Here is a 23,649-nt window from a genome sequence, read left to right as displayed (position 1 = left end):
CAGCCGTCACAACTTTAACAGTTTAACATTGTAACAACATTGTACTCGATTGTACCAGATCACTGCGCTCTGTCACCGAGCTACGGATTGTGGTGCCATCCCAAAAAGGGAAAAAGTTACTCGCGTACCTTTTCTGGATCTGTTCCACATCTATGGACTGATCTGTCGGTCACGGCACGATCTGCTGACTCTGTAGCCTTCTTTAAGAATCGACTAAAAACCAGGGAGAAACCTAACAATCTCTCTGATGAAGCCAATACGGAAGTGACTTAAACTGCAATTCATCGACTGGCCGCTAGAGGCTGGCCCAAAAGAGAGTCCATTCCCATAGACCCAAATGTTAAAATAAGCAAATTTACAGTAGAAAGAATGTTTACAGCCTGGTACAAAAAGTGTTTTTGGTCTATATAGCAAATTTTGCCCATCATGACAACTGTGAGGGGGGGTGAATATTTGTGTAACCCATCTATTTAAATTATATTAGGCCTTAAAGTTCTGCATAATTAAAGGCATGGCCACTTGAGTGACGGGTGAACTGCCACTGCTGTCCCTAGACTCGCGCTAGGCAACCAGCCAGCTTCACCCATGTCCCACCTCTTTACCCATTTTCGGTTATCCGCAAGTGATTTGAGGTGACACGCGGCTAGGGATGGGTACCGAAACCCGGTATTAAACTGGCCCCGGTGCTACATTATGAAAGACCGTAGTATCAGTAAGATCTGATGCTATCGGTTCTGCTTTCGGTACTTGAGGAAAAAAATTAAAATAAATGTACTATGTATTCTTGCTTAATAATGTTTTCGTGCACATTTTATCTCACCAAACATTTCTAATTTGCGATAATATTAAGACGAGACCTCTCATGCGCGCCACGGAGGCTGTCTGTCATACACACAATGAGCGCGGCCCACGCACACGCATAACAGCATGAAAACTCCCGCTTAATACAAAGAGTGACGATGGCGGATAGAGCAAAACGTTTAAAAGTGTGGTTATACTTCACTAGAGTTGATTGAGACAACGCTCGTTGTCATACAGGTAAGTGCAACAAGATGTTTGGAAACACAAGCAATTTGTCAAAGCATCTTTCAAAAGTGCATTACGTGGAGAAATAGGCTGTGTCCCAATTCAAGGGCTGCGACCTTCTAAGCATGTGACCTTAAAAGGCAAGCACTCGGTCTATCAAGGTGGCAGCCTCAGAAGCCCACCGTGCCTGTCAGCAGGACACAGCGGAGACGTTTATGACTTATTAAAATAAATGTGGAATCAGAAAAATATTCATTTATTTTAGAAAATATGAAACGTTGATGTTGATTAAACTGTTCAACAGTATATCAAATTAATCAACCTTAGAAATATACGCAACATAAACAAGTCACAGCCTCAAGCCACGCCACTGTGACGCAATCGGGCTTAAAATACGTCCTTAGAAGGTCGCAGCCGGCAAAGTTTTCGACTGCCTAGCTAGCTCATCTCTGGTGGTTGCCCTATCTACGTCAGGCATGTGTGCTAAAATCGTGTTGAATCAACATTGTTCACGTCATTTTAAATAAATGTACAATCTCCTTAATTGGTTTGCTTACCTTACGTTGAAATTCTGTTGATTTATTTTGGGAGAAATGACGTTATGCATTCAACATATTTTCTACTTCTTTTTAAAATCCCAAAAAAAAGAAAAATCAGTATGTAAACATTTATTTTGCTAAATGCACAGCACTTTAAGTTAGTTTACAAAATAGCCTACATATAAATATCCTATTTAGAGTATTTGTCTGCAGCTTTCACGCTGGTGCTTTAACAAATATATGTATAATATTTAGAAATGATATCCAGAAATTAATTTGTAATAATGAAATGCAGACACATAATTAACTTAATCATGTGAACATAGGTTCATGATCAAATGTTAACATTGGCCAAAGTACTGATAAGAATACCGTTAATGCACCGGACGGTTAAGCAGTATCGGTAAGAGTAGTAATACCCTTAAAACCTTAACGATACCCATCCCTACGCGCGGCCAAGATGGCGACAGCAGGCAAGGCCTACTTTAAGCTTCAAAAACGATCTTCACAAACCATTAGGTGACGTCATGGATCCTATACGTCCATATTTTTTACAGTCTATGCTAAAAATCCATCTCTTCTACCAATACCTCACTTCTTAATACATGGCTAATTATCTTTCTCTATTTTCCTTCTTTATTGTCTTTATCTGTACATTCTCTGTTTAAAAAAAACCAATAACTTACTAACTAACCCTTGGCTATATATTGTGTTAGACTTGATGAGACTGAGATGAGTTCTAGTGCACTTATGTATTGCCGTTCTTGTGTTGCTATAATTGCTTCTATTGTTTAGTTAATTTGTAAGTCGCTTTGGATAAAAGCGTCTGCTAAATGACTTAATGTAAATGTAAAGTGTAATTTAATGTTGAGGCATACATCTCGACTGTGATGTCATGTTGAGATTGGCCTGTTTTCCAGCTGTCTTTTGCATGCTCAAGGTTTACATAAAAAGAAGAAACAATCATGTTTGAAGCTCACGATATATCATTACCGCACATGCAGAGCTCCTATTATCCATCTATGCCTAGATAAATACAGTTTAACACTCTACTGCACCTTAAAACCAAAGACGCACTCATGTAAACATAGCATAAGGTAAATAGGTTACTCTCTCAAACATTGATTCCACACAAACCAGATTAACTGCATTTCTACGACACCACAAACCTGATGAGCACTTCCTGATCACTGACACCTAACCTACACTTACACTTATTGTGTGGCCACAAATTATATCTCAAAAAAACTAAAGGGAAAAACCCAGTCTGTTCAGAAAGAAAACAGAAGTCCCACGCCCAAAGACATGTAACTGGCCAATCCTACTGTATGTGATGGTTAAAGGGATAGTTCATCTAAAAATAAAAAATCTGTCATCATTTACTACTCATGTTGTTACAAACCTGTATAAATGTCTTTGTTCTGCTGAACACAAATGAAGATATTTTGAGGAATGTTTGTAACCAAACCATTTAACCATAACATCCATATTATTTGCTTATCCTACTACAGAAGTCAATGGTGATTCTGTTTTCTTCTGCTCACAATATCTTCCTTTGTATTGAGCAGACCAAAGACATTTAGAGTAAGTTTGTAACAACTTGAGGGTGAGTAAATTATTTTTTGTAAACTGTCCCTTTAAGCTGCTCACATAAACAGAACAAAGTTTTGATCACACATTACTGCAGGTCACAATGTTTTTTACTTTCAAATATAATAGTAACCTATAACTGGCTTACTGTCTATTAAAGTATTTAAAACCTAAAACGTAAGCTTCTCTTGAAAAGTTCAATGTTTTTAGTCAAACATAAGCATGAGAGGTTAATTTTCCAGATTTCCATTATATGTTCAGCAAAGAAAATAAGTATGACATGGTCCATGGACTAATGCCATGCGCATGTACTACAAAACCTCTAAATAAAAAAAAATACATCTTCATGTCAGGATGTTTTTTTGGTCTGCAGAACTGACAGATTTTTTCCATGTCTCTCATTATTTTGAGAATGTGTCCAGCTGGGTCTTAACACCTTTCTGGTGTTCTGGAGGTGTTTCTTCCCCTCTCTCCTCGTGTGTTCCTCTCCCTTACTGTATGTCAGTGATGGGGGGTTAGAGCTGCTCATGATGTTTCAGAAAAGCACTCCTGGTTTCTTCACTGCCTTGTGTGGCCATGGTTACCCAACTTTCCACAAAGGAAATTGGCCAGTTTATGTTTAATTATACCTTAAGTTCATCGTCATCATCTTTTTTTCTCAGTCACGTACAACAATCAACCACCGAGAATGAACATGAAACACAAATATATGAGTGCAGAGTCAATTATATATTTTGCAAAATAATAGTGTATTAAAGTCACAATGAAATTAAATCAAAAACGTGTGGTTTTTTTTTTTGTTTGAAATATTTTTTTTTTTTTTTACAAATTACTTATCTATGAGCTTCACTATTAAAGGGGCAGTGAATCAAAAACTCAATTTTAACTTGATAATTTGTTATATAAGAGGTCAACATACTTAAATGAACATCCTGCAAGCTTCAGAGCTGAAAACGTCCTTTTTACTGAAATATAACAGCACGTCCTTTTTACTGAAATATAACAGCTTTGGCACCAAGCCATGAAAACAGTCGATTCAGGAATGTGCTGAAATGTGATGTCATATTAGAATTTAAACACCTCCTCCACACAATGAGCACTTTGTAGCCCCGCCCACAGCTCTCGTGACACACGTGTGGGCCAGGGGCAAAGCAAACTATGTCTCAACAAACAGTAAACATGTCTTTAAAGATTGCCAAACCAAAATGGCATTTAAATACATGTTGTATTTGTTATGAGTACACATGGAAACGGAGTGTTCGGTTGTGGAAGAACCATCTGGGAAGAACACAGACGCTGTATAACCTTAACTCAGAGACTCGGAACCTAACATTAGGAAAGCGTAGTTAAAGTTTGTTTTTAAAGAAGTTCCAGTTTGCGTGGGGAGTGTTTGTTTATTTTGTGTACTGCGGATTCATTTTTAAAGAAGCCACAAGTCGATTCTGGATTTGCAGAGAGACTGTGATAAAAAGCACCATTAATATTGAATCTGACAAAAATGACACAGCAGTATACACAGTAAGTAAAACATTTTACTTTAAGCTACTGCATTTCACTATTTCTTTGTTAGAGATCCTTGATATGTCCTGTTGTAACATCCTTGTCTAAACACGTATATTTGACTGTTTTAATCTACTAAAAACATTAAACGATTAATAAAGATGCAACACTTAACAATAACACTGTAATATAACGATAGAAATATACAAAGTTAGTGATAAGGAAGGACTTACCAGCTGCAGTTTATATTCTGATGCCCGCTTACTGTGTCGTATACGGTAATTTAGTCAAGTCGAGTTAAAGCAACACCAAAGAGTTTTTTTTACCTTAAAATAACGTTCCCAAAAAAGTTTCAGTTGTTCATCCACTCGAAACAGGGTGAACCGCACTTTCACATTCGCTTTGCAGCCCTCTATCGGCCAAAACCGCACTAAAGAAGTTTCCAACCGTCGTGGTCCTGTAGTTCGAGTGAAAACTACAAAGACTTGTACTTTACGGTAGACCTACAATCCAATCAGTGCCAGCGTTGCTGCAGTAGGCTAAATTATTTACGACCGTGGGAATGGAGCAAAAACTCTTTAGTGTTGTTTTGAGAGTTTTGTTTCTACTTTATATGTATTGTCATTTATGTGTATCATCTTTAGCACCCAAAATCTTTTGTGGCTCAAACATATATGTGTTCGGCTGCTATTTTTACACATTAATGTTTTCCCCACATTAACTCTTTCCCCGCTATTGATGAGATATCTCGTCAATATGCAATAATGCTATTATCCACCAGGTGGCGCTTTTCCGCAACTTATAAAAACCGGAAGTATTGCCCTAGGGCAAACAGCTGTATGTATATTTCATATATTGTATGTTTATATATTCAAAAAGGAGCATTTTCTGGAAGGCATTAAACTTTTGTGAAAATCATGAAAAATGCTGGCGGTGAAAGAGTTAAGCTATCTAATCATAGCAGAGGGCGTTTATGTCCAGGTCTTTAATTCGACCCGCCCCTTCAAACGAACCATTTCTCCAGACAGCATCAGAACCATGTTACAAAATAGCCTATTACTTATTGCTTTTGATGTTTTTTAATGTAAAAACCATGCAAACATCATAAGTAGACCTCAGACAACAGAATAAAAAAGTTTATCTGTGAGCTTCACTATTAAAAAAAAGTATGTGCCTTTATAATCTTTAAGAAAAAATGCAAATCTCCTCCCTTACTCAAAACAATCTCTCTTTACTTCAGGTCATGGGGTTTGGCGGGAGGGCGAGCCTGGGAAAAGATTGCTGCGATTAGGAAAAAATAGCAACATGACCCAACTTCCAACGATCCAATCAATTCTCAATGGACGAATAAGGTAGTCCACCCCTACCTTTTGTCATTTCACTTGGAAACAAGTTACTACTCCCATTTATTGTGACTTTAAATGATAGCTTTCTTCCTGATTAATGTGATTTCTGAAAGCTTATCTATATCAGGGCTGTAAGACGTGACTTTCACCTTCACGCAGGATTGCAAGCTGTCATCCATGAGGTGCAAGCAATGTTTTATATGTAATTCATGCTGGGGAAAAGCTGCTCGCATATAAGTATGTGGATCCAAAGATTGACATCCAAATGCATACTTTTTCAAACACAAGTTTGTCCGGTTTTCGGTGGTTTTCAGTATGGCTCCATTTGTGATTCTGAGCAAGATTGGCCTTCTAACGAGTAATATCTTTAAGATCAGCTGTCAGGCTTTTGAACTTAGACACACATGCGTCTTTATCAGCTATGTCGGCCAGTTCGATTGCAATATCAGATTGACTTATGCCTGTAAATGCAGATGGGTTCAACAGGGATGAATTGATGATATTCAGGGGAGTGACAGGGAAGGAAAATGTATTTTTGTCCCCTCTCACAGAATCACAGAATTTTTACCCAAATGCAGTTTGTATTGGGATGATTTGCACGGTGTGAATATTCGTAATTTATCTGACCGAGTGCTTCTGTGAATTCTCTTAAAGAGGTAAAAAGTGAGAAAGCGTGAAATCTGTCAAACACGTCAAAACTTTCACCATGTTACCTTTTCCCTAAAGACCTTTAATCAGCATGTTTTTATTCTTATTTTTAACTGTTTTATACTTTTCCTGTTTTATTCTTTTTCACACATTTAAACAGTTTTTATTAAAATCACATTTATTTTCTTTTAATTGATATTTTAAATTCATGTATCTTTGATTTTTGTTTTCTCATTTCTATGTAAAGCACTTTGAATGACCTTTGTGTATGAAATGTGCTATACAAATAAACTTGCCTTGCCTAACTCTTTCACCGCCAGCGTTTAAAAAAAAAGTTGCCAGCCAGCGCCAGCGTTTTTCATGATTTTCACCAAAGTTTAATGCCTTCCAGAAAATGTTCTTTTTTAAGTATATAAACATACAATATACCAAATGAAAGAACAGACCCTCTGCTTTCAAACAAAAAAAAACCGTTTCATCCTACCTTCAGTGTTTTTTTTGTGATCAGCTTTTGAATATGGGTAGGTTTCTGCAAAAACACCACATTTTGAGCAAAAAGCAGAGATAATTCAATTTTTGTGACGGACTTTTCATAGAGATCCCATTCAGGGCGATCTTTAAAACAGACACGGACATGCAGCCGCTTGCCATAGGGCAATACTTCCGGGTTTAAAAAGTTGCGGAAGGGCGCCACCTGGTGAATAATAGCGGTATTGCGGAAAGACGGAAAATCTCGTCATTGGCGGGGAAGCGTTTTCTCTTAATTGACGAGATATCTCGTCAATGGCGGGGAAAGAGTTAAGGTCATATTCACCATGAAGTGCAGCTTTTCCAGCCAATCTGGCCTTTCTGAAATAGAGACATTTGCTTTTTAGGAAAGTGTCCCAGACAAACAGCAAGGGCAATCTTTAATTTTTTAGATTTAACTATCTTACTGGGATCAGAATTATTCACCTGGCATGTCGCATTTGATGGATTTTTTGATTAACAAAATATTAACACAATTTATAAAATTAATAATCCTATGAAAAACAAGAGGTATTCAAATACAATAAAATGGCCTTTAAGCCCCAAGAAGCAGTGGGTTACCAGTGCATTTACCACACTTCGCATCGTGCCTAACAACGCCCCTTAGCTGTTATAAAATGCACTGTAATCCCGCTGCTTTGCGGGGCTTATTGTGTTTATAAAATAGTTACTTCATATGCATAGCAGGATTTCATAAAATAAAACACAAATAAGTTGGTATTAGTATAAATATTACTCTTCCGCCAAACAAAGTAGTTCCTCAGAATCAAGTGTGGCTGAAACAGAGCGCAGTTCCCAACCAACACAGACGCAGCAAAGACACAATGAAAATATGATTTAAGACTGTGATGTTTATTTTATAAACCAACATTCATCTAATTTATACATTAACATTTATATTGATCAAGTGATGATCATATATGCTTGGAAGCATGCTTAACTCTGTTTCGTCCTACCTTCATTTGTTCTCTTATATTGTTCTCAACAATATTTATTTACATTTATCCGGATATCGCCATTAATGTGCAATTGTAGACAAATAAAAAATATGATTAAACACTGTGATGTTTATTTTCATAAATCAGTACGCAGCAACAGTGGCGCAGTGATATTTATGTAATGCAGTCTGAACCGTGGGTTTACCGGGGTTTTTTATCACGGCTTAGAACGCTTTTTAATAAATCAGAATGAAGAACCAGAACTGCCCATTCTATAATAAAATGTTTTGCCATTGCAGAGGGGTGAAACAGGGATGCAAAACCCTGGTCAGTCATTTTCACGCAACTTGCTTCACGCATCCAAAGATTCAGAGGCAGATGATTTTAAATGACAGTCGCGCAACTGATATCTCAACGCCTGATCCGCGTTATGCCGGGAATTGCGCTCAAACAAACCAGGCTTATATGTGGTTCAATTCTGATAAAATTTTTGTGAGTATAAAGTTTGTTCCACATCAGCATTTAAAAAGATCAGAATAACACAAATAGAGAACATAAACTACACAAAATGTCACAGAACCTGTCTGGAATGGATATCTGTGGAACCTAAATGTCAATATTTTCCTGTCTATCTATTGAAAATGTAGTTAAAGCTGGTGTGCGTAGATTTTAGCAGCATGTAGCGGTTAGATCGCGAATTGCAACCAATGGCCGAGTCCACCACACACCCCTCCTTTTCGTAACACATAGAGAAGCTACAGTAAGCTCCACAGGACAAACATGGGATTATCCGAGACAACATACAGGTAGTGACGAAACGCACTCTCTGGAGCATTTTTACAATTTAGGGCTACTGTAGAAACATGGCACACAAAATTACGACTTCCATGAAAGGAGACCCGGAGTGTATGTAGATAAAAATGACTCATTCAAAGGTGATAAACATAATAGTTTATCAGGCAAGGTCTTTATACAACACTGAAAACTTATTATGTTAATTAAATTCCATTTCTGTCAATAGAGCCTCCCAAAATGTACACACTGCACCTCTAATTGGTTCATGTTTAGCAGTTATTCCACTGCGGTTAATCCCAAATAACTCCAGAAAGATTCCAGAAGGACTTCTTACTACTTTTCATGTACAAAAAATCATACCTATATATTTATTAGTAAAGATATATAAAGATAAGAAATTAAGTAAATACAACACAAACATATGTTTGTATAGTTGCCAAAAGTACGGGTACTAAGGGTGTTTTCACATATACACTGTTTAGGTCGGCCCAAATGACGTGTCGCTCCGAGTACGGTGCGTTTGGGTCAGTGTGAACACAACAGCCGCACTCGGGTGCGCACTAAACGACCGCTCCGAGACCGCTCTAAACAGCTGGTCTCGGAGCGGCTGTTGCCGAACTCTGGGGCGACCCACCTGTGGTGTGAACACTGCTGGACCTCGGGCCGAACCAAATACAGGAAGTTCTCCACATGTTTGAGCCACTGGGCTTTCGTTGTGACGTGAGCCGGGTGTTATATTGTGGGTTAACAACAAACAAGCCAATCCTGGTCCGTTGCATAGAGATTCGCTGTCTCCTTTACGTTTGAGCTGATGATTTTATAAATGCATAGCTGTCCTCCACACACAAATAGTGACATTACGGGCTTTTAGCAAATGGCTCCGTGAGAAAGGCTTTAATAGAACAGCTACGCAATTTCGCGTTAAAGCAAAGAAACTTCGCAAAGACGTGCATCGTTTATCTCCACATCTTGATAGCTGCGCTCTCCCTGTCAAGCTGGTTGTCGTGGAAACGTGGGGGTGGTCATGAGACGGTAAGAGCTGTCAGAGACCAATGACAGCGCTGACCGTTGTCACATGGTGTACGGTGCGGCATTTCGAGTACAGTAAAAAATATATATATGTGAACACGGACCGCACTAACTGAAAAATGATACAATGTATTTTGGTGCGCTCCGAGGCCGCACCACGGTGCGCACCAACATATGTGAAAACAACCTAAGGGCGCACTCACATTATCCAAACCAAACCAAACCATGCATGCCCCAGCGCGATTGTCACCCCTCCCTACTCCCCCAGATGCACGCACTCACACTGTACTTCTTATCGATCCGAGTCCGGGCGCGCTTTCGTCATTAAGATGCGATTGTTTTGAAAAAAGCAGGAAGTAAAGCTCTCTCTTAACACTGGAACCCACCGTTATGATAAGTCTGTGTTTTTAATTCGGAGTCGTTTGGTGCGCGATTACAGACAGCCCTCTCTCATGTCATCATATTGCTTAGTTGATCTGTCACGTGTGCAGCTCCGAGATTCACGTAACCCCGCTGTGCGCATCAAAAGGTTTTTACGAAGGCAGATGAACGTGAGTGGTCGCGCAACTGACATCTACACCTTTTGAATCGGGCTCAGGCGCAATTGCGCTCACACCACAGCCTTCCGCCCCTGAGCCTAAGTGAACCGCGCTCCGGCCCACCTCTGCAACCCGGCCGCGGCGCGATTAACCAATCCGCGCCCGGGCACGGAACAGAGCGATCACACTAGTCAAACAAACCATGCTTTGGGGGTCAAACGCGCCCGAGCGCGGTTTTGTTAATGCACCCTAAAAAAATGACAACACTATGGGATGGTTTCACACAGGGTTTAGATAATATAACTAAGGCCTAGTCCTGGCTTTATGACAATAAAGTCGTCTTTACAAACATACCTTGCAAATAACACATAACTACAAACATGGTCCACTGACATTTCTTAAAATATATCAGTGCCATTGTTCTGCCTCATGATAAACATCAGTAAAGACAGCTCAAATATGCATTTTAGTCTTAGACTAGACTCTCAGACAATACAAACACACACACACACAGAGGATCCCAAGATCCTTCATACCTCATTAACAAATAGTAAATTATGAATTGGTAATCAGTTCCTTTACCCTGAGTAACATGTAAAGACCCTTACCTCGCATGGCGTCTTCCAGGCAGTACTTAATTGGACCGCACTCCCAAATGTTTGTCTCCTCATTAAAGAACATGTTAAAGTGAATCAGCATGATCTCTAAGGTTGCACCTTTCAGTAGTGAGATCTGGTCCTCTATGACTAGAGCCCTGTTGTGTCACACAGAAATGAATCAAGATAATGAACCTTAATAAACCTTAATAAAACCTTAAAGGTCACGTTCTTCCTGATCCCATTTTTCAAACTTTAGTGTGTAATGTTGCTGACTGTTAGAGCATAAATAATATCTATAAAATGATAAAGCTCAAAGTTCACTGCCAGGCGATTTTTTTTTCTTTAACAGAATTCGTCTTTCAAAGCCTACTGCGAACGGCCGGTCTGACTATAGCCCTCTACTTCCTGCTTTAATGACGTCACTAGAACAGTTTTTGACTAAACTCCGCCCACAGGAATACGTCAGTCGCCAGCTAAGCTAACGGCAAGCTAAGCTGCTATCGAATCACAACACACTAAACAAACTACACAAACAGAACTCATAAAGTATTTCTGAAGGAGGGACTTCATAGAACAAGGAAGACATCAGCACGTTTTTAGGACCGAAAAAACAGCGCAAAGTACATTTTGTGAAAAATACCGTGTTGATTTACATGTTATATTTTTTTATGTTATATATATATTTGATGTTATATTGCGCACTGTAAACACAATCAAAGCTTCAAAAACACAGGGAAAACGTGACCTTTAAAGAGCAGCTAATAATATCAGCTCCATGTATATGGACACAGAATTTACCTGAACATTGTAAGCATCTTGCCAAAGTTGATGACGTTCTTAATCATGTACGTGGTGAGGTCTGCAAAATGCGGCAGTGAGGTGAAAATGATCCGGCCGAGGCGTTTAATCTCTCTATTTTCAAGTTCCTGGGAGTTGGATGAAGGTGATGAGGTGGAGACATAGCTGGACTCTCTTTGCACTCTAATGTTAGGTTCTGGTTTGTTTATGTTTTTTTGAGCGTACTTTCTGCTGCAATGTTCTTGGTTGTGGTCGGATATATCATTTTTATCCGGATCTAGAGGCTGTGGACATAAAAGCAGGAATTAAATCATGAAAATACTTAAAACAACTTTTCATCTAAAACACGATTTTCTTTACAAGTTATATCAGTAATTTATTCAGATTTTTTTGCATGTTTGTTACACTTTAATGTTTTAAATCATGAAACAAATTTCAATATTAATCAAAGATGACACAAGTAAACACAACATGCAGTTTTTAAATGAAGGTTTGTATTATTAGAGTTTGTGTTTGCCCCCGTTTAAACATAACTTGGCTGAATCCGAAATCGCATACTTACTGTGTAGGTACTGAATTTCATTCGGTACCTACTTAACGTGTGCTAAGGCAGTATGTACGTTCGCGTTAAGTATGGACAGCATTCGCCATTTTGACGTTATCATGTGACATATGACGTAGTATACTTGTTCGAGTTCATGCGGAACCACAAGAACCGACAGGAGATTGACATCACAATACCGCGAGAGCGACTCGAAAGCAGACTTCTCCGTGTGATTTCTGGAATCGCTCTCACGGTACTTTGATGTCATCCAGCTGTTGGTTCTTACAGCGGTGCATAAACTCGAACAAACCTAATAACAGACATGAAAACGTATGCGTGTGTATGAGGGACAGGTGCACTAACACCTGATTGCATCAGTAACTTGATCTGTAACAGTGTTACAGATATATTACACATTATTTTGTAGTGGACAAAATAAGTAAAACAAGCAGATTGTAATTTAATATCGATTGTCAGATGACAGCTGTGCTTGAATAAAAACTAGACAATGCAGGCAATGTGATTATATACATTTTAGTGAAGCAATCTCTTGTATTTACTTAAAACAACAGGAAACATGAATAAAAAATGAATGAATAAAACCATCACAATAAATGAAAACGTATAGAAGTGAATTTGAAAAAAAACTTTATTCAAATGTATTTTTCTAACAAACCATCACATATTTACTGTCAGCTCAACACAGCTGTGATAATTCTACAGCTTTATTTTCATGAATCAGCTGAGCACTTTGTGGTATATCCTGGGTCTGTGCGTGAAGTCTGGGTGCTGAGGAACAGCCCTGTGTGTGTATCGATATCACCCGATTGGCTGGTCTCCGGTCGATTGCTTTGCTTTCCCGTGGCATCATGGGAAAGCTGGGATAGAAGTGTCCATCCGATGCACGCTTCAGAATCGGGGCGGACTCAGTAGGGCATCCGGGGATTTCTCACCTACTGATTTTATGGATACTGAGGATTCGGACGTACTACTCTGTTCACGTGCTGTTTCCCCTACTACATTTTCAGTAAGTAGGCGGTTTCGGACAATACTTAAGTACACGTTCCTCTGAATCTCGCGAGAAATAGTCCAAAATCCCGCTAATTCTCGCCTACCCTTTTACGTATACTGAAGTTTCGGACATACTATTCGTTCGCCTACTGCTTTTTGCCTACTATATAGTATGGCAGTATGCGGTTTCGGATTCAGCCCTTGACTGTGGTTTGTAACACCTGAGTTCAGTTTCTCTAGCCACACCCAGGCCTGATTACTGCCGAACCTATTGGCAATCAAGAAATCACTTAAATAGGAGCTGCCTGACAAAGTGAAGTAGACCAAAAGGTCTTCAAAAGCTACACATCATGTTGAAATCCAAAGATATTCAGAAACAAATGAGAAAGAAAGTAATAGAGATTTATCAGTCTGGAAAATGTTATGAAGCCATTTCTAAAGACTCCAGCGAACCATAGCGAGAGCTATTATTCACAAATGGTGAAAACATGGAAATGTGGTAACCCATCCCAGAAATGCCCGGCCGATCAAAATTACCCCAAAAGCGCAGTGACAACTCATCCAAGAGGTCACAAAAGACACCACAACAACATCCAAAGAACTGCAGACCTCACTTGACTCAGTTAAGGTCAGTGTTCATGACTCCACTATAAGAAAGAGACTGGGCAAAAGTGGCAGAGTTCCAAGATGAAAACCGCTGCTTAGCAAAAATAACATAAATGCTAGTCTCAGTTTTGCCAGAAAACATCTTGATGATCCCCAAGACTTTTGAGAAAATACTCTGTGGACTGACGAGACAAAAGTTTAACGTTTTGGCAGGTGTGTGTCCCATCAGTCTGGTATAAAAGTAACACAGCATTTCAGAAACATCAAGAACATCATACCAACAGTAAAATATAGTTGGTGTAGTGTGATGGTCTGTGATAAAAGATACCATGAATTTAGCGGTCTAACAAAAAATCCTGAAAGATAATGTTCGGCCCTCTTTTTGTGACTTTTGGTTCTGCTGCAGGACAATGATCCAAAACACACCAGCAAGTCCACCTCTAAATGGCTGAAGAAAAACTAAATTGGAGTGGCCTAGTCAAAGTATTGATCTCAATCCTTTTTAGATGCTGCGGCATGACCTTAAAAAGGCGGTTTATACTCAAAAACCCTCCAATGTGGCTGACTTGCAACAATTCTGCAAAGATGAGTGGGCCAAAATAAAAGACTCATTGCAACTTACAGCAAATGCCTGACTGCAGTTGTTGCTGCTAAAGGTGACCCAACCAGTTATTAGGTTAAGGGGACAAACACTTCTTTACACAGGGCCATGTGGGTTAGGATTTTGGTTTCACTTCTAAAAAAGATCTTTATTTAAAAATTGCATGTTGTGTTTACTTGTGTTATATTTGATTAATATTTACATTTGTTTATTGATCTATTATCTAAAGCATTAAAGTGTGACAAATATATATATATATATATATATATATATATATATATATATATATATATATATATATATATATATATATATATATATATATAGCTGGTCATCAGACAAGCTTCACAATCTTTTGCTTGTCTTATGACTAGCGAGTATGAGAGCGTGTCATTTATTTTTGTGTATCCATTTCAAATAATTAATAAAATGCAAGTTATTTTCAACATTTTCACTGCTCATTTGCTAAGTGTAAACCTAAAAAACAAAACAGGTCAAATGTCTAACCCGGAACTGTATGAAGTGGGCACAGGTCATGTCAAAGGTCTTTTTATGTGCGGCGAGGAGTTCCTGAATGACTTTTTCCTGTTGAGGTGTGAGCATGACAGGCTCTTCCTGCAACCGCTTCCTTTTAATATGCATCCTCCGTTTCTCCACGGCCTCATCTGACATGATCACTATAAGGTAATGAACACAAGCACAGACATTGTGGCAAAGCTGACACCACAGTTGACAGAATTCACAATTATTTCACTACACTTTAAGTCACATTACATCAAGGTCAAGTGTTAAATAATGCCATAAGTAAGGGATAATGTACAGGTCACAGAAATAAGCCCAGACAGTGTGATCAGGACCCGACAAGAAGCTGAAGAGGCTTATTTTGCGATAACAGACACTACCTGTACATTATCCCGCTAAGTACAGAGCTATAAAGGACATTAAATATTGTATTTTCTCATCAATAACAAATGCAGACCTTCCACAAGGTCCACATTTATTTTTGGTTTTAAGACATTCAAATGTCACGAACACACCATCTGGTTTAATTATTTGTCATTAAAAGACATATTTATTTAAATTTGGTCTAATATTAAACTGTTAATCAAGGTTACCGGGTTTTATTAGTTTTAAGTGGTTGTTATCTGGAAATAACAAACCTGCAAATGTCGCGACTGGCCAATCAGAATCAAGCATTCCAACGAGTCGTGTAATTATCAATAAAAACCATTACAGTGGTGTAATAGTAGATAAGTGTATCCATGGAAACATAACACAACTTTATGTACAAATTTAAGCCTTGTGCAGCAAAATTTTGTTACTTACAAATAGATCTGTATATGATGCCTCAAATACACAACACAACTTTAAAAATCTGATTATAAACACTAGTTATCATACACCTGAGCACTATCTATAAATGGTATCAGAGAAAATCTGGGCATCATACACCACATACCACTTACAAATTATTCTAAACACCATAGGCGGAAATCACAGGGGTGATCGGGGTTCTGAACCTACCCCATCTGAGGAAAATAATACATTATAAGTACATTAAAGACTGAGTTTTAGGTTGCCTTATTGCATTCGTTTCTATAGCAAATTGACTGTCTGTTAAAAGAGCTAAACTATTCAAGTCATAAATTAACACAAAATTAATGCAAGGCTCAACACAAAGAATTTTTTATACTGGCCTGGTCGGGCCCGTGGTTCAGGTTTTCACTTGCCCTGCCAAAGTTTTCATTGGCCCCAATAAAAAAGTCAATTGTATACATATAAAACATACATGTTTCAACGAAAAAAGGCTCCCAACTTTTCTGCTTTACCTGTAAAACTGTGCAATATATTGCATTGTTTCTTTTGTCATGTTTACCCAAGTAACTGTTTGCTTTTGGTTGTGGTGATGGTGCAGCGGATAAGACACTCCCTTTGGTGTGAGAGACCCGGGTTTGAATCCACTGTGACACACCATTGTGTCCCTGAGCAAGACACTTAATCCCTAGTTGCTCCAGAGGCGTGTGACCTCTGACATGTATAGCAATTATAAGTCGCTTTGGAAAAAGCGTCAGCGAAATGATCGGGCAAGTTACAATTACTTTTTACTGGCCCGAATGTCTCTCACGCTTGCCCCGGGACACCGGGCAGTCCTTTATGTTGAGCCCTGAAATGTATAAATTCTATTTATGTTTTTTGAAGGGGGGTTATATAGCTAACATTTACAGTATTATGTTTAAAGTCAAGATCAAATTTCATTGTATTTCAGTGGCTCGATTGCAAACAACTTTGAAATAAATAGAAGGTTTTAAAAAAAATTTAGTCATATTAGTCAGCTCCTTCATTTAAACAAAGAGAAATTTAAAGAGGGTGTATAATGTCTCCATGCTATAGACCAGGGGTCTCCAAACATTTTTGAGCAAGGGCTACCACAAGAGATAAAACAATCTGGAGGGATACTTTTTTGGTATAGTCTACCCCAAACTTTTTGTTTTACTTGTTGCTTTTATTTTATTTTACTTGTTGATATGTTTTATCATTGTTTAAAATGTTAACATATATAAAAGAAGCCAAGCTTATATAAAAAAATTGTAATTAATAATATTAATATTGAGGCTATTAACTATTTACCCGCCATTGACGAGTTATCTCGTCAATTAGGGGAAAACATTTCCCTGCCAATGACGCTTTCCTGACGAGTTTTTACGGTAATCTGTAATTCAGCCATTATCCACTAGATTACTCAATTTATAAAAAAACTAGAGCTAAAACTAATTTAATTAATTGAAACTTTGTTTATGTTTTGATATTCGTTCTGAATCTGATTTCTAACAAAAAAATGCAATTATTTCAGCTTTTTGGGCAAAAGCTTGAAGAAACCTACTCCTATTTAAAAGGTTATAAAAAGAGAACAAATGAAGGGATTAAATGTTTTTTTCCCCCATTTTGTTTGTTTGAAAGCAGGGAGTCTGTTCTTTCATTTGATATATTTGTATGTTTATATATTTATAGAAGACAATTTTGGCAGGCAAAAACACAAAAATATGCTGCCGTGCAAAGTTTTTTTTAAAGGCTGGCGGGGAATGAGTTAATAGAATGTGCTTTGGCGAGCAACTCACAGACTCTATGCAGGCAACTTGTTGGACATGTTGGAGACCACTGCTATAGACTAATAATTGCAGTAAAGCTTTTCTCTGTCTACACATATCTTAGTACAATTTTGGCTGTATTATGTATGTCTGTATTATCAAAAATTGCCCCCACAGCTGTCCTTAAAATATGTGACCAGTCACGGAAAGTAGGGACACAAGTCGGATCTGGGCATTTTGAGTTTTTCACGGATTCTGAAAGTGCAGTTTCTAAGCTTTCCAACGATGTGTAACACATGGAAATCTGATAAGATTTGGAGAAGTTGTGGCCATTTGAATATAGGAACTCAGAAATACTCAAACCGAGAAAATCGAGACGAAAGGGACTCTTCTTTTCAGCTGGGGGAGACAATAGGGCTCATTTACATCTCATTTAGCTAAGCCATACCCCCTGTAAAACCCTTTTTGAGATGTTCTAGCATCATATGTAGTATTTTATGACCAAATGACAACCCGCAAAAATAAACATGACTCTTTTACCTTTGTGGGGATCACAAGTCGAATCCAGTCTGTTTCAGGTTATCCAATGACCATATTTGTCCACAAATGCGTATAATCCGTGAAATATAGATTGTTTAGATCAGATTTCGCATGAATGTCTGGTAATACAATATAATATATAATCTGAAGACTATTTAAATCGTAACATGTAAGGGTATATGAGCTTACACTCCGTTAAACACATGAACCCGCCTTCAAAGTTTGTATTTAAAATAGGGAAGTGGTATAATAGATCATCCAAACAGCGCCGTCGAAAACGTGACATCCTTTAGAGATGTTACCAATGGCTCGCTCGTTCCTCCATCAGCCAATGACTTCATGGAAAATATTGATAGACAAAACATGTAGCCAATTATATGAAGAATACAACGATATCTGTGTAACGTCTGTGTGTCTGGACTCATGCTGCGCTGCAAGAACTGACATAGAGATGACGTCAAAGTACCGCGAGAGCGAGTCGAAATTAAACTACTCCGTAAGATTTCTTGAAGAGCTCCTGCGGTACTTTGACGTCATCCCACTGCGGCGCCGCATAGAGTCAGTGACGCGGCTGACGTACGATGCGGCTGACTGTTATTTGTTCCGCCCCAGCTTCTTTTATTTTTCTTTTGTTTTGTGCGCCCGAGCTTTACAGTCTGGGGAGACTCACGCTATAAGTTAAAAAAAAAAAAAAAAAAAACTTTGCAAACATGTCTGAGGAACAGGGCACTACAGTCACGTGACTTCACGCTCGAGCCGGAAAAGAAGACAATGCTGAATAAAGTCGTAATTCTGCTATTTTTGGACCAAACTGTATTTTCGATGCATCAACACAATCTTACTGACCCACTGATGTCACATGGACTACTTTGATGATGTTTTATTACCTTTCTGGACATGGAAACCATACATAGATTTTCAATGAAGGGGATAGAAAACTCTCGGACTAAATCTAACAAAAAAACATCTTAAACTGTGTTCCGAAGATGAACGGAGGTCTTCCGAGTTTAGAACGACATAAGGGTGAGTCATTAATTACATTATTTTCATTTTTGGGCGAACTATCCTTATTTAGTAGTCACGCTGTTCCCTTTGGGGGCGGAGGCGAAAACAAAAGCTTATACAGTATGTAAATATACACACAGACAATGACGCCCCCCGCTGCACGCTAGAATCTCCGGAAAAACAAGCCTATTTTAACCGCAAAATGTACGCTTTTAAATATACAAAAACTGCTATCTCAAACATGGAGAGGCTTCTTCGTGATCTCAACTAACAGATTCTGCAATAAAACGAAAATCACAAATTTTGAAAAAAAAACTTTGTTTCTCATTTTCTCGAAACTTGTGCTGCCGACTTGTGCCTCTGGTTTCCGTGACGGGTCACATATACGCCCATGCTGAAAACTACAAACTCACACAGAATCATGCACCTCCTTTATCCCGTACACACTGTACAATTTCAGGAGTCACAACTGCTGTTAAACACTGAAGTAAAACCCTTCAATTGTCATTGCGTGCGTGCGTGCATGAACCTGGCACACCAAGATTGTAATGACTGACGCAAAGGTAACCAAAGCAACATTCAATGTTCATGTTTATCATCCAGTGTTTTGACTAAAGTACTATTACAGCAACACAAGACTCTTTGTGTTCTGCAATTTTAACAAAATCATTATCTGCAGATGAGTTAAAGGCGGAGTCCATGATGTTTGAAAGCCAGTGTTGATATTTGAAATCGCCTAAACAAACACGCCCCTACCCCAATAGAATCTGGACATTCCGTTGATAGACCCGCCCCACACATACGCAACCCGGCATTTGATTTGATTTGATTGGCTATAAGTGTGTTTTGGTAGTCGGCCCGTCTCCTTTTCCAAACCGTTTTTCAAACATCGTGGACTCCGCCTTTAAGGCTGCTTTGTGCAGCGCAGTGTTTTGCAATGATTCATGTATTAAAACTATTTTCTGAGCTTGTTTGGACTAGGATCATAAAGAGTTTTATTAAATTGATAAAAGAGCAGTTTGTGAGTCTGTTCTTAATATAACTTTTTATATCACAATTGGCCATTAATATGAAATGTTTTAATATCCTCCTACTGGAATCATAGTCAATAGGTAAAAATGTATGTCTGTACCTGTCATACACTACAAGATTTTTACTGAAATCTGTCACAGCCAACTGCAAAAAATCTGCAGACTGACGCAGACCTCATGCAACACTTGTCAAATCAGGACAAAAATCTGAGCAAAAGTCGTGTGGTGTATTTCAGGCTTAATGGTTTGTTTTCTGTCTGTAAAATAACCAATACGTGTTACTTTTGGGCACATTTGTGATCTTAAATATTTAAACCAATTTGTCACTGTACATTTGTATGTAGGTACCATTATGTTACAGTATATTCAGTTTACTAAATGTAAAAAAAAAACGAACTGTACTGTAAATGTACCGCTTTTCATGATCACGGGGTTTCTCGTCTAAGTGGGCTGTTTTGCAACAAAATAAGCTACAATTTTGTCTGGCTAAGTTAAATGTTATGGCCACAGAGCAAACAATAAGGGTCAATTTTGCTTAATGACATAATCCAACATGAAGGTCTCTGTAAAAGTAAATTATCTAAGACAGAATGCTGATCACTTGAGCTTTGTCTGAAAGCAGCTACTATAGTCATAGGAAAGATGAAAGAGAGGCTTACACTCCTTCCTCATTCCAATCGAGAGGCATTTCTGAAGACGACAGGACTGGCACTGCCTCCTGTTGCTCTTGTTGATCACACAGGAGTTCTGAAATGGGCAGCAGAACTTTGTTGGTCTCTTCATGGCGCGCCTAACATCAGACACAAACACAAGAGAACATGCTGTAGTGAATACCAGCAATGACACATCGCTTTATACTAAATACTACACTCTAAAAAATGGCTTGGTTAAGTTTAAGCCATGTTGGGTAAGAACATGGACTGAACATACCACTAGGTTAAAATTGACCCAATGCTGTTTTGTAACCCAACTGCTGGGTTATTATAACTAGGGTTGGGTATCGTTTAAATTTTAGCGATTCCGATGCCAATTCCGTTTAGCGAATACTGTTCTTATCAATTCCTGGTTCCGATTCCAGGTATATGAAGCAGTGGCCCCTCGGCCCCACCCAATTCTTTCAAGTTTGTGCTATAGACCCTTTTACTGTTTGTACACAATGATGACGTGCCAACGTATGCACGCGCAGTTTGGCAACAGAAGTATGGCAAGAATCAGCAGTGAAGCAACACAGACAAAGAAAGTTATTTTAAAAAGTTGACTTTATCAACTTTTTCAACACAGCTACCAGATCGGTACTATAGTGGAGTGGATAGAAGACGTTAGCAGATGGCCAAGTATAAAGTGTCCAGATACATATATACGTATATTATATTAGTGCAACCAAATGCAACAGCCAGACATTTTGATGCTGGGAAACCGTTTTAATAAACTTTTTGAGCTGCAAACACGTTAGAACCACTGTGGAATAATACCACTTCTGTTGCCAAAATGTATGGGCAGGCTATTTGATCACGTGGGCTGTAAAAGGGCCTATATGTGTGTGTGTATATATTATGTATATATAAATACACACATACAAGTCGCCATCTCTGTTCAAAATCTGCAATTGCAGCTATTCGCGGAATTATCAACTTTACGTGGGTTGTACATCGGCACGAAACAGCACGGATGAACACAATGTATTGAGGAGAATCTGTCAGTCACCGTGTCGCTGAAGATGCTGTCATCCTGGCTAACTTCATTATCAGATTTTTTTTATCCGATTTAAAGACTAAATGCCCAAAAGCGAAGTAGCGATTTTGGGACCAGTCCTGCGCAGTAGTGAGCAGGAAGAAAAGCCGCAAAATCAAGGCGACCAATCATTTCGTGACACCACCTTTTTTATGCAATTAATCTTTTGACATTCTTAAAATTAATATCATTTGAAATAAACTATGTTGTCCTGTAGCTGCCAAATTTTTATTGTCTTTGTCTTATAAAAGAGATATCAGTTAACCACCTTAAATTCGAAGTTGAATCTGTATTTTGTACCTGAGTGTGAGATGCTGCTATTGCTAATATTAGCTGTATCTGGTGCACTATAGGAGGAATCGTGGCTGGGCGATTTAAACGTTTAAACGTATGCATTTGGCAATACTACAGACTTTTTTCAGAAAGTTTAACCAAGCATTTGAACGTTTGCTGCAGTCATAGTGCCGAGTGTAATGTACTGCGCATGTGCATAATGAGATTCTTGTCACAGGTCCTAACAGATAGATACAACTTTAAAACGCTCACTGCTGTTCGCCGTGCCAGAATTATTGAAAAGCCTACAATCGATAAACAGAATTGAAATGCACGCATCATATCGATACCCAATTTGTTTGTTTTTTTGGAACCGGTTCTCGATACCCAACCCTAATTATAACCCATGATTGCACAACAAAAACCCAACATTGGGTCATTTTTAACCCAGCATGTGTTCTGTCCAATATTTACCCATTATGGGTCAAAAATAACACAGCCATTTTTAGAGTCTAGCACATGTTTCATCTCCCTCCTTTATCTTCCCTAAAAATAATAATATTAATTAACGTGTTTATAGCTTTGTGTAATATGTTAGGTTAACTGAGACCAGTTTCAGAGCACCTACGCACTATTGCTCCTTTGATAATTTAATTGCTTCCATGGCTTTCCTTGTTTTTAAGACGCTTTGAATAAAAGCGTCTGCTAAATGCCTATTTTTAGCACATCACATTACATACACAAGATTTGTACTATTTAATACAAATTTCTGAAATAGTTTTAATGATTATCCTTTTAGGGTCTGAGGGGGTTTAGGGGCCCTGGATAAGTATTGACCTGCCCTGACATTTGTGCTTTTTTCAGTTGTTTAAGGGCATAATAATGGCTTATAACATGTATTCATCACAAACTGGGCTACCATAATATGTGAGCAACATGTACGTACATGTTGGTATTTTTGAAAGAAAATAGTTTTTTTTAAACATTAAAAACTTTTAAGATCTGGATCTTGTGGTGTAGAGTTTTTTCTTCAAAATGATGTGAAATCATCTTGCCCCATCATTTACATAAAATTATATATTGAATTAAAATTTCAAAGACACTTTTTTAATAGAAAGGATATATGCGAGGCGGTTTTAATGGTCCTGAATAATCTGTGATTGACACCTGAAGACACACATAATGAGCCTTTCAGTCAGGTATGTTGAAGAGGGAAAAAAGATTGACAGGAGAAAAGAAAATATTTGTTTTCATAATAGTGAATTTAAAATATAGCTAAACATTTTATTCAAACAGATAAGAGTTATTTTGAGAACACAGTCATATCTTTACATATACATATATAA

At 38.2% G+C, this 23,649-nt stretch overlaps 1 protein-coding gene across 2 annotated transcripts in view; it reads right to left on the bottom strand.

Moving 5' to 3' along the window:
* The window catches only part of nr1i2 (nuclear receptor subfamily 1, group I, member 2), a 59,001-nt gene that overhangs the window by 8,113 nt on the left and 27,239 nt on the right, over positions 1-23,649 (bottom strand). For both annotated transcript variants that reach the window (XM_065292974.2, XM_065292975.2), the window contains 4 exons: positions 20,959-21,089; positions 15,145-15,314; positions 11,876-12,159; positions 11,087-11,232 (listed from right to left, as the gene is read on the bottom strand). In XM_065292974.2, the coding sequence (XP_065149046.1) occupies positions 11,087-11,232; positions 11,876-12,159; positions 15,145-15,314; positions 20,959-21,089 (731 nt within the window). The remainder of the gene's footprint in view (positions 1-11,086; positions 11,233-11,875; positions 12,160-15,144; positions 15,315-20,958; positions 21,090-23,649) is intronic.

This window comes from Paramisgurnus dabryanus, chromosome 15 (assembly GCF_030506205.2).
Source record: "Paramisgurnus dabryanus chromosome 15, PD_genome_1.1, whole genome shotgun sequence".
NCBI classification, from domain to species: Eukaryota; Metazoa; Chordata; class Actinopteri; order Cypriniformes; family Cobitidae; genus Paramisgurnus; species Paramisgurnus dabryanus.
The sequence above is the reverse complement of the archived record's forward strand: the minus strand, read 5'-3'. Positions and strand labels throughout refer to the sequence as shown.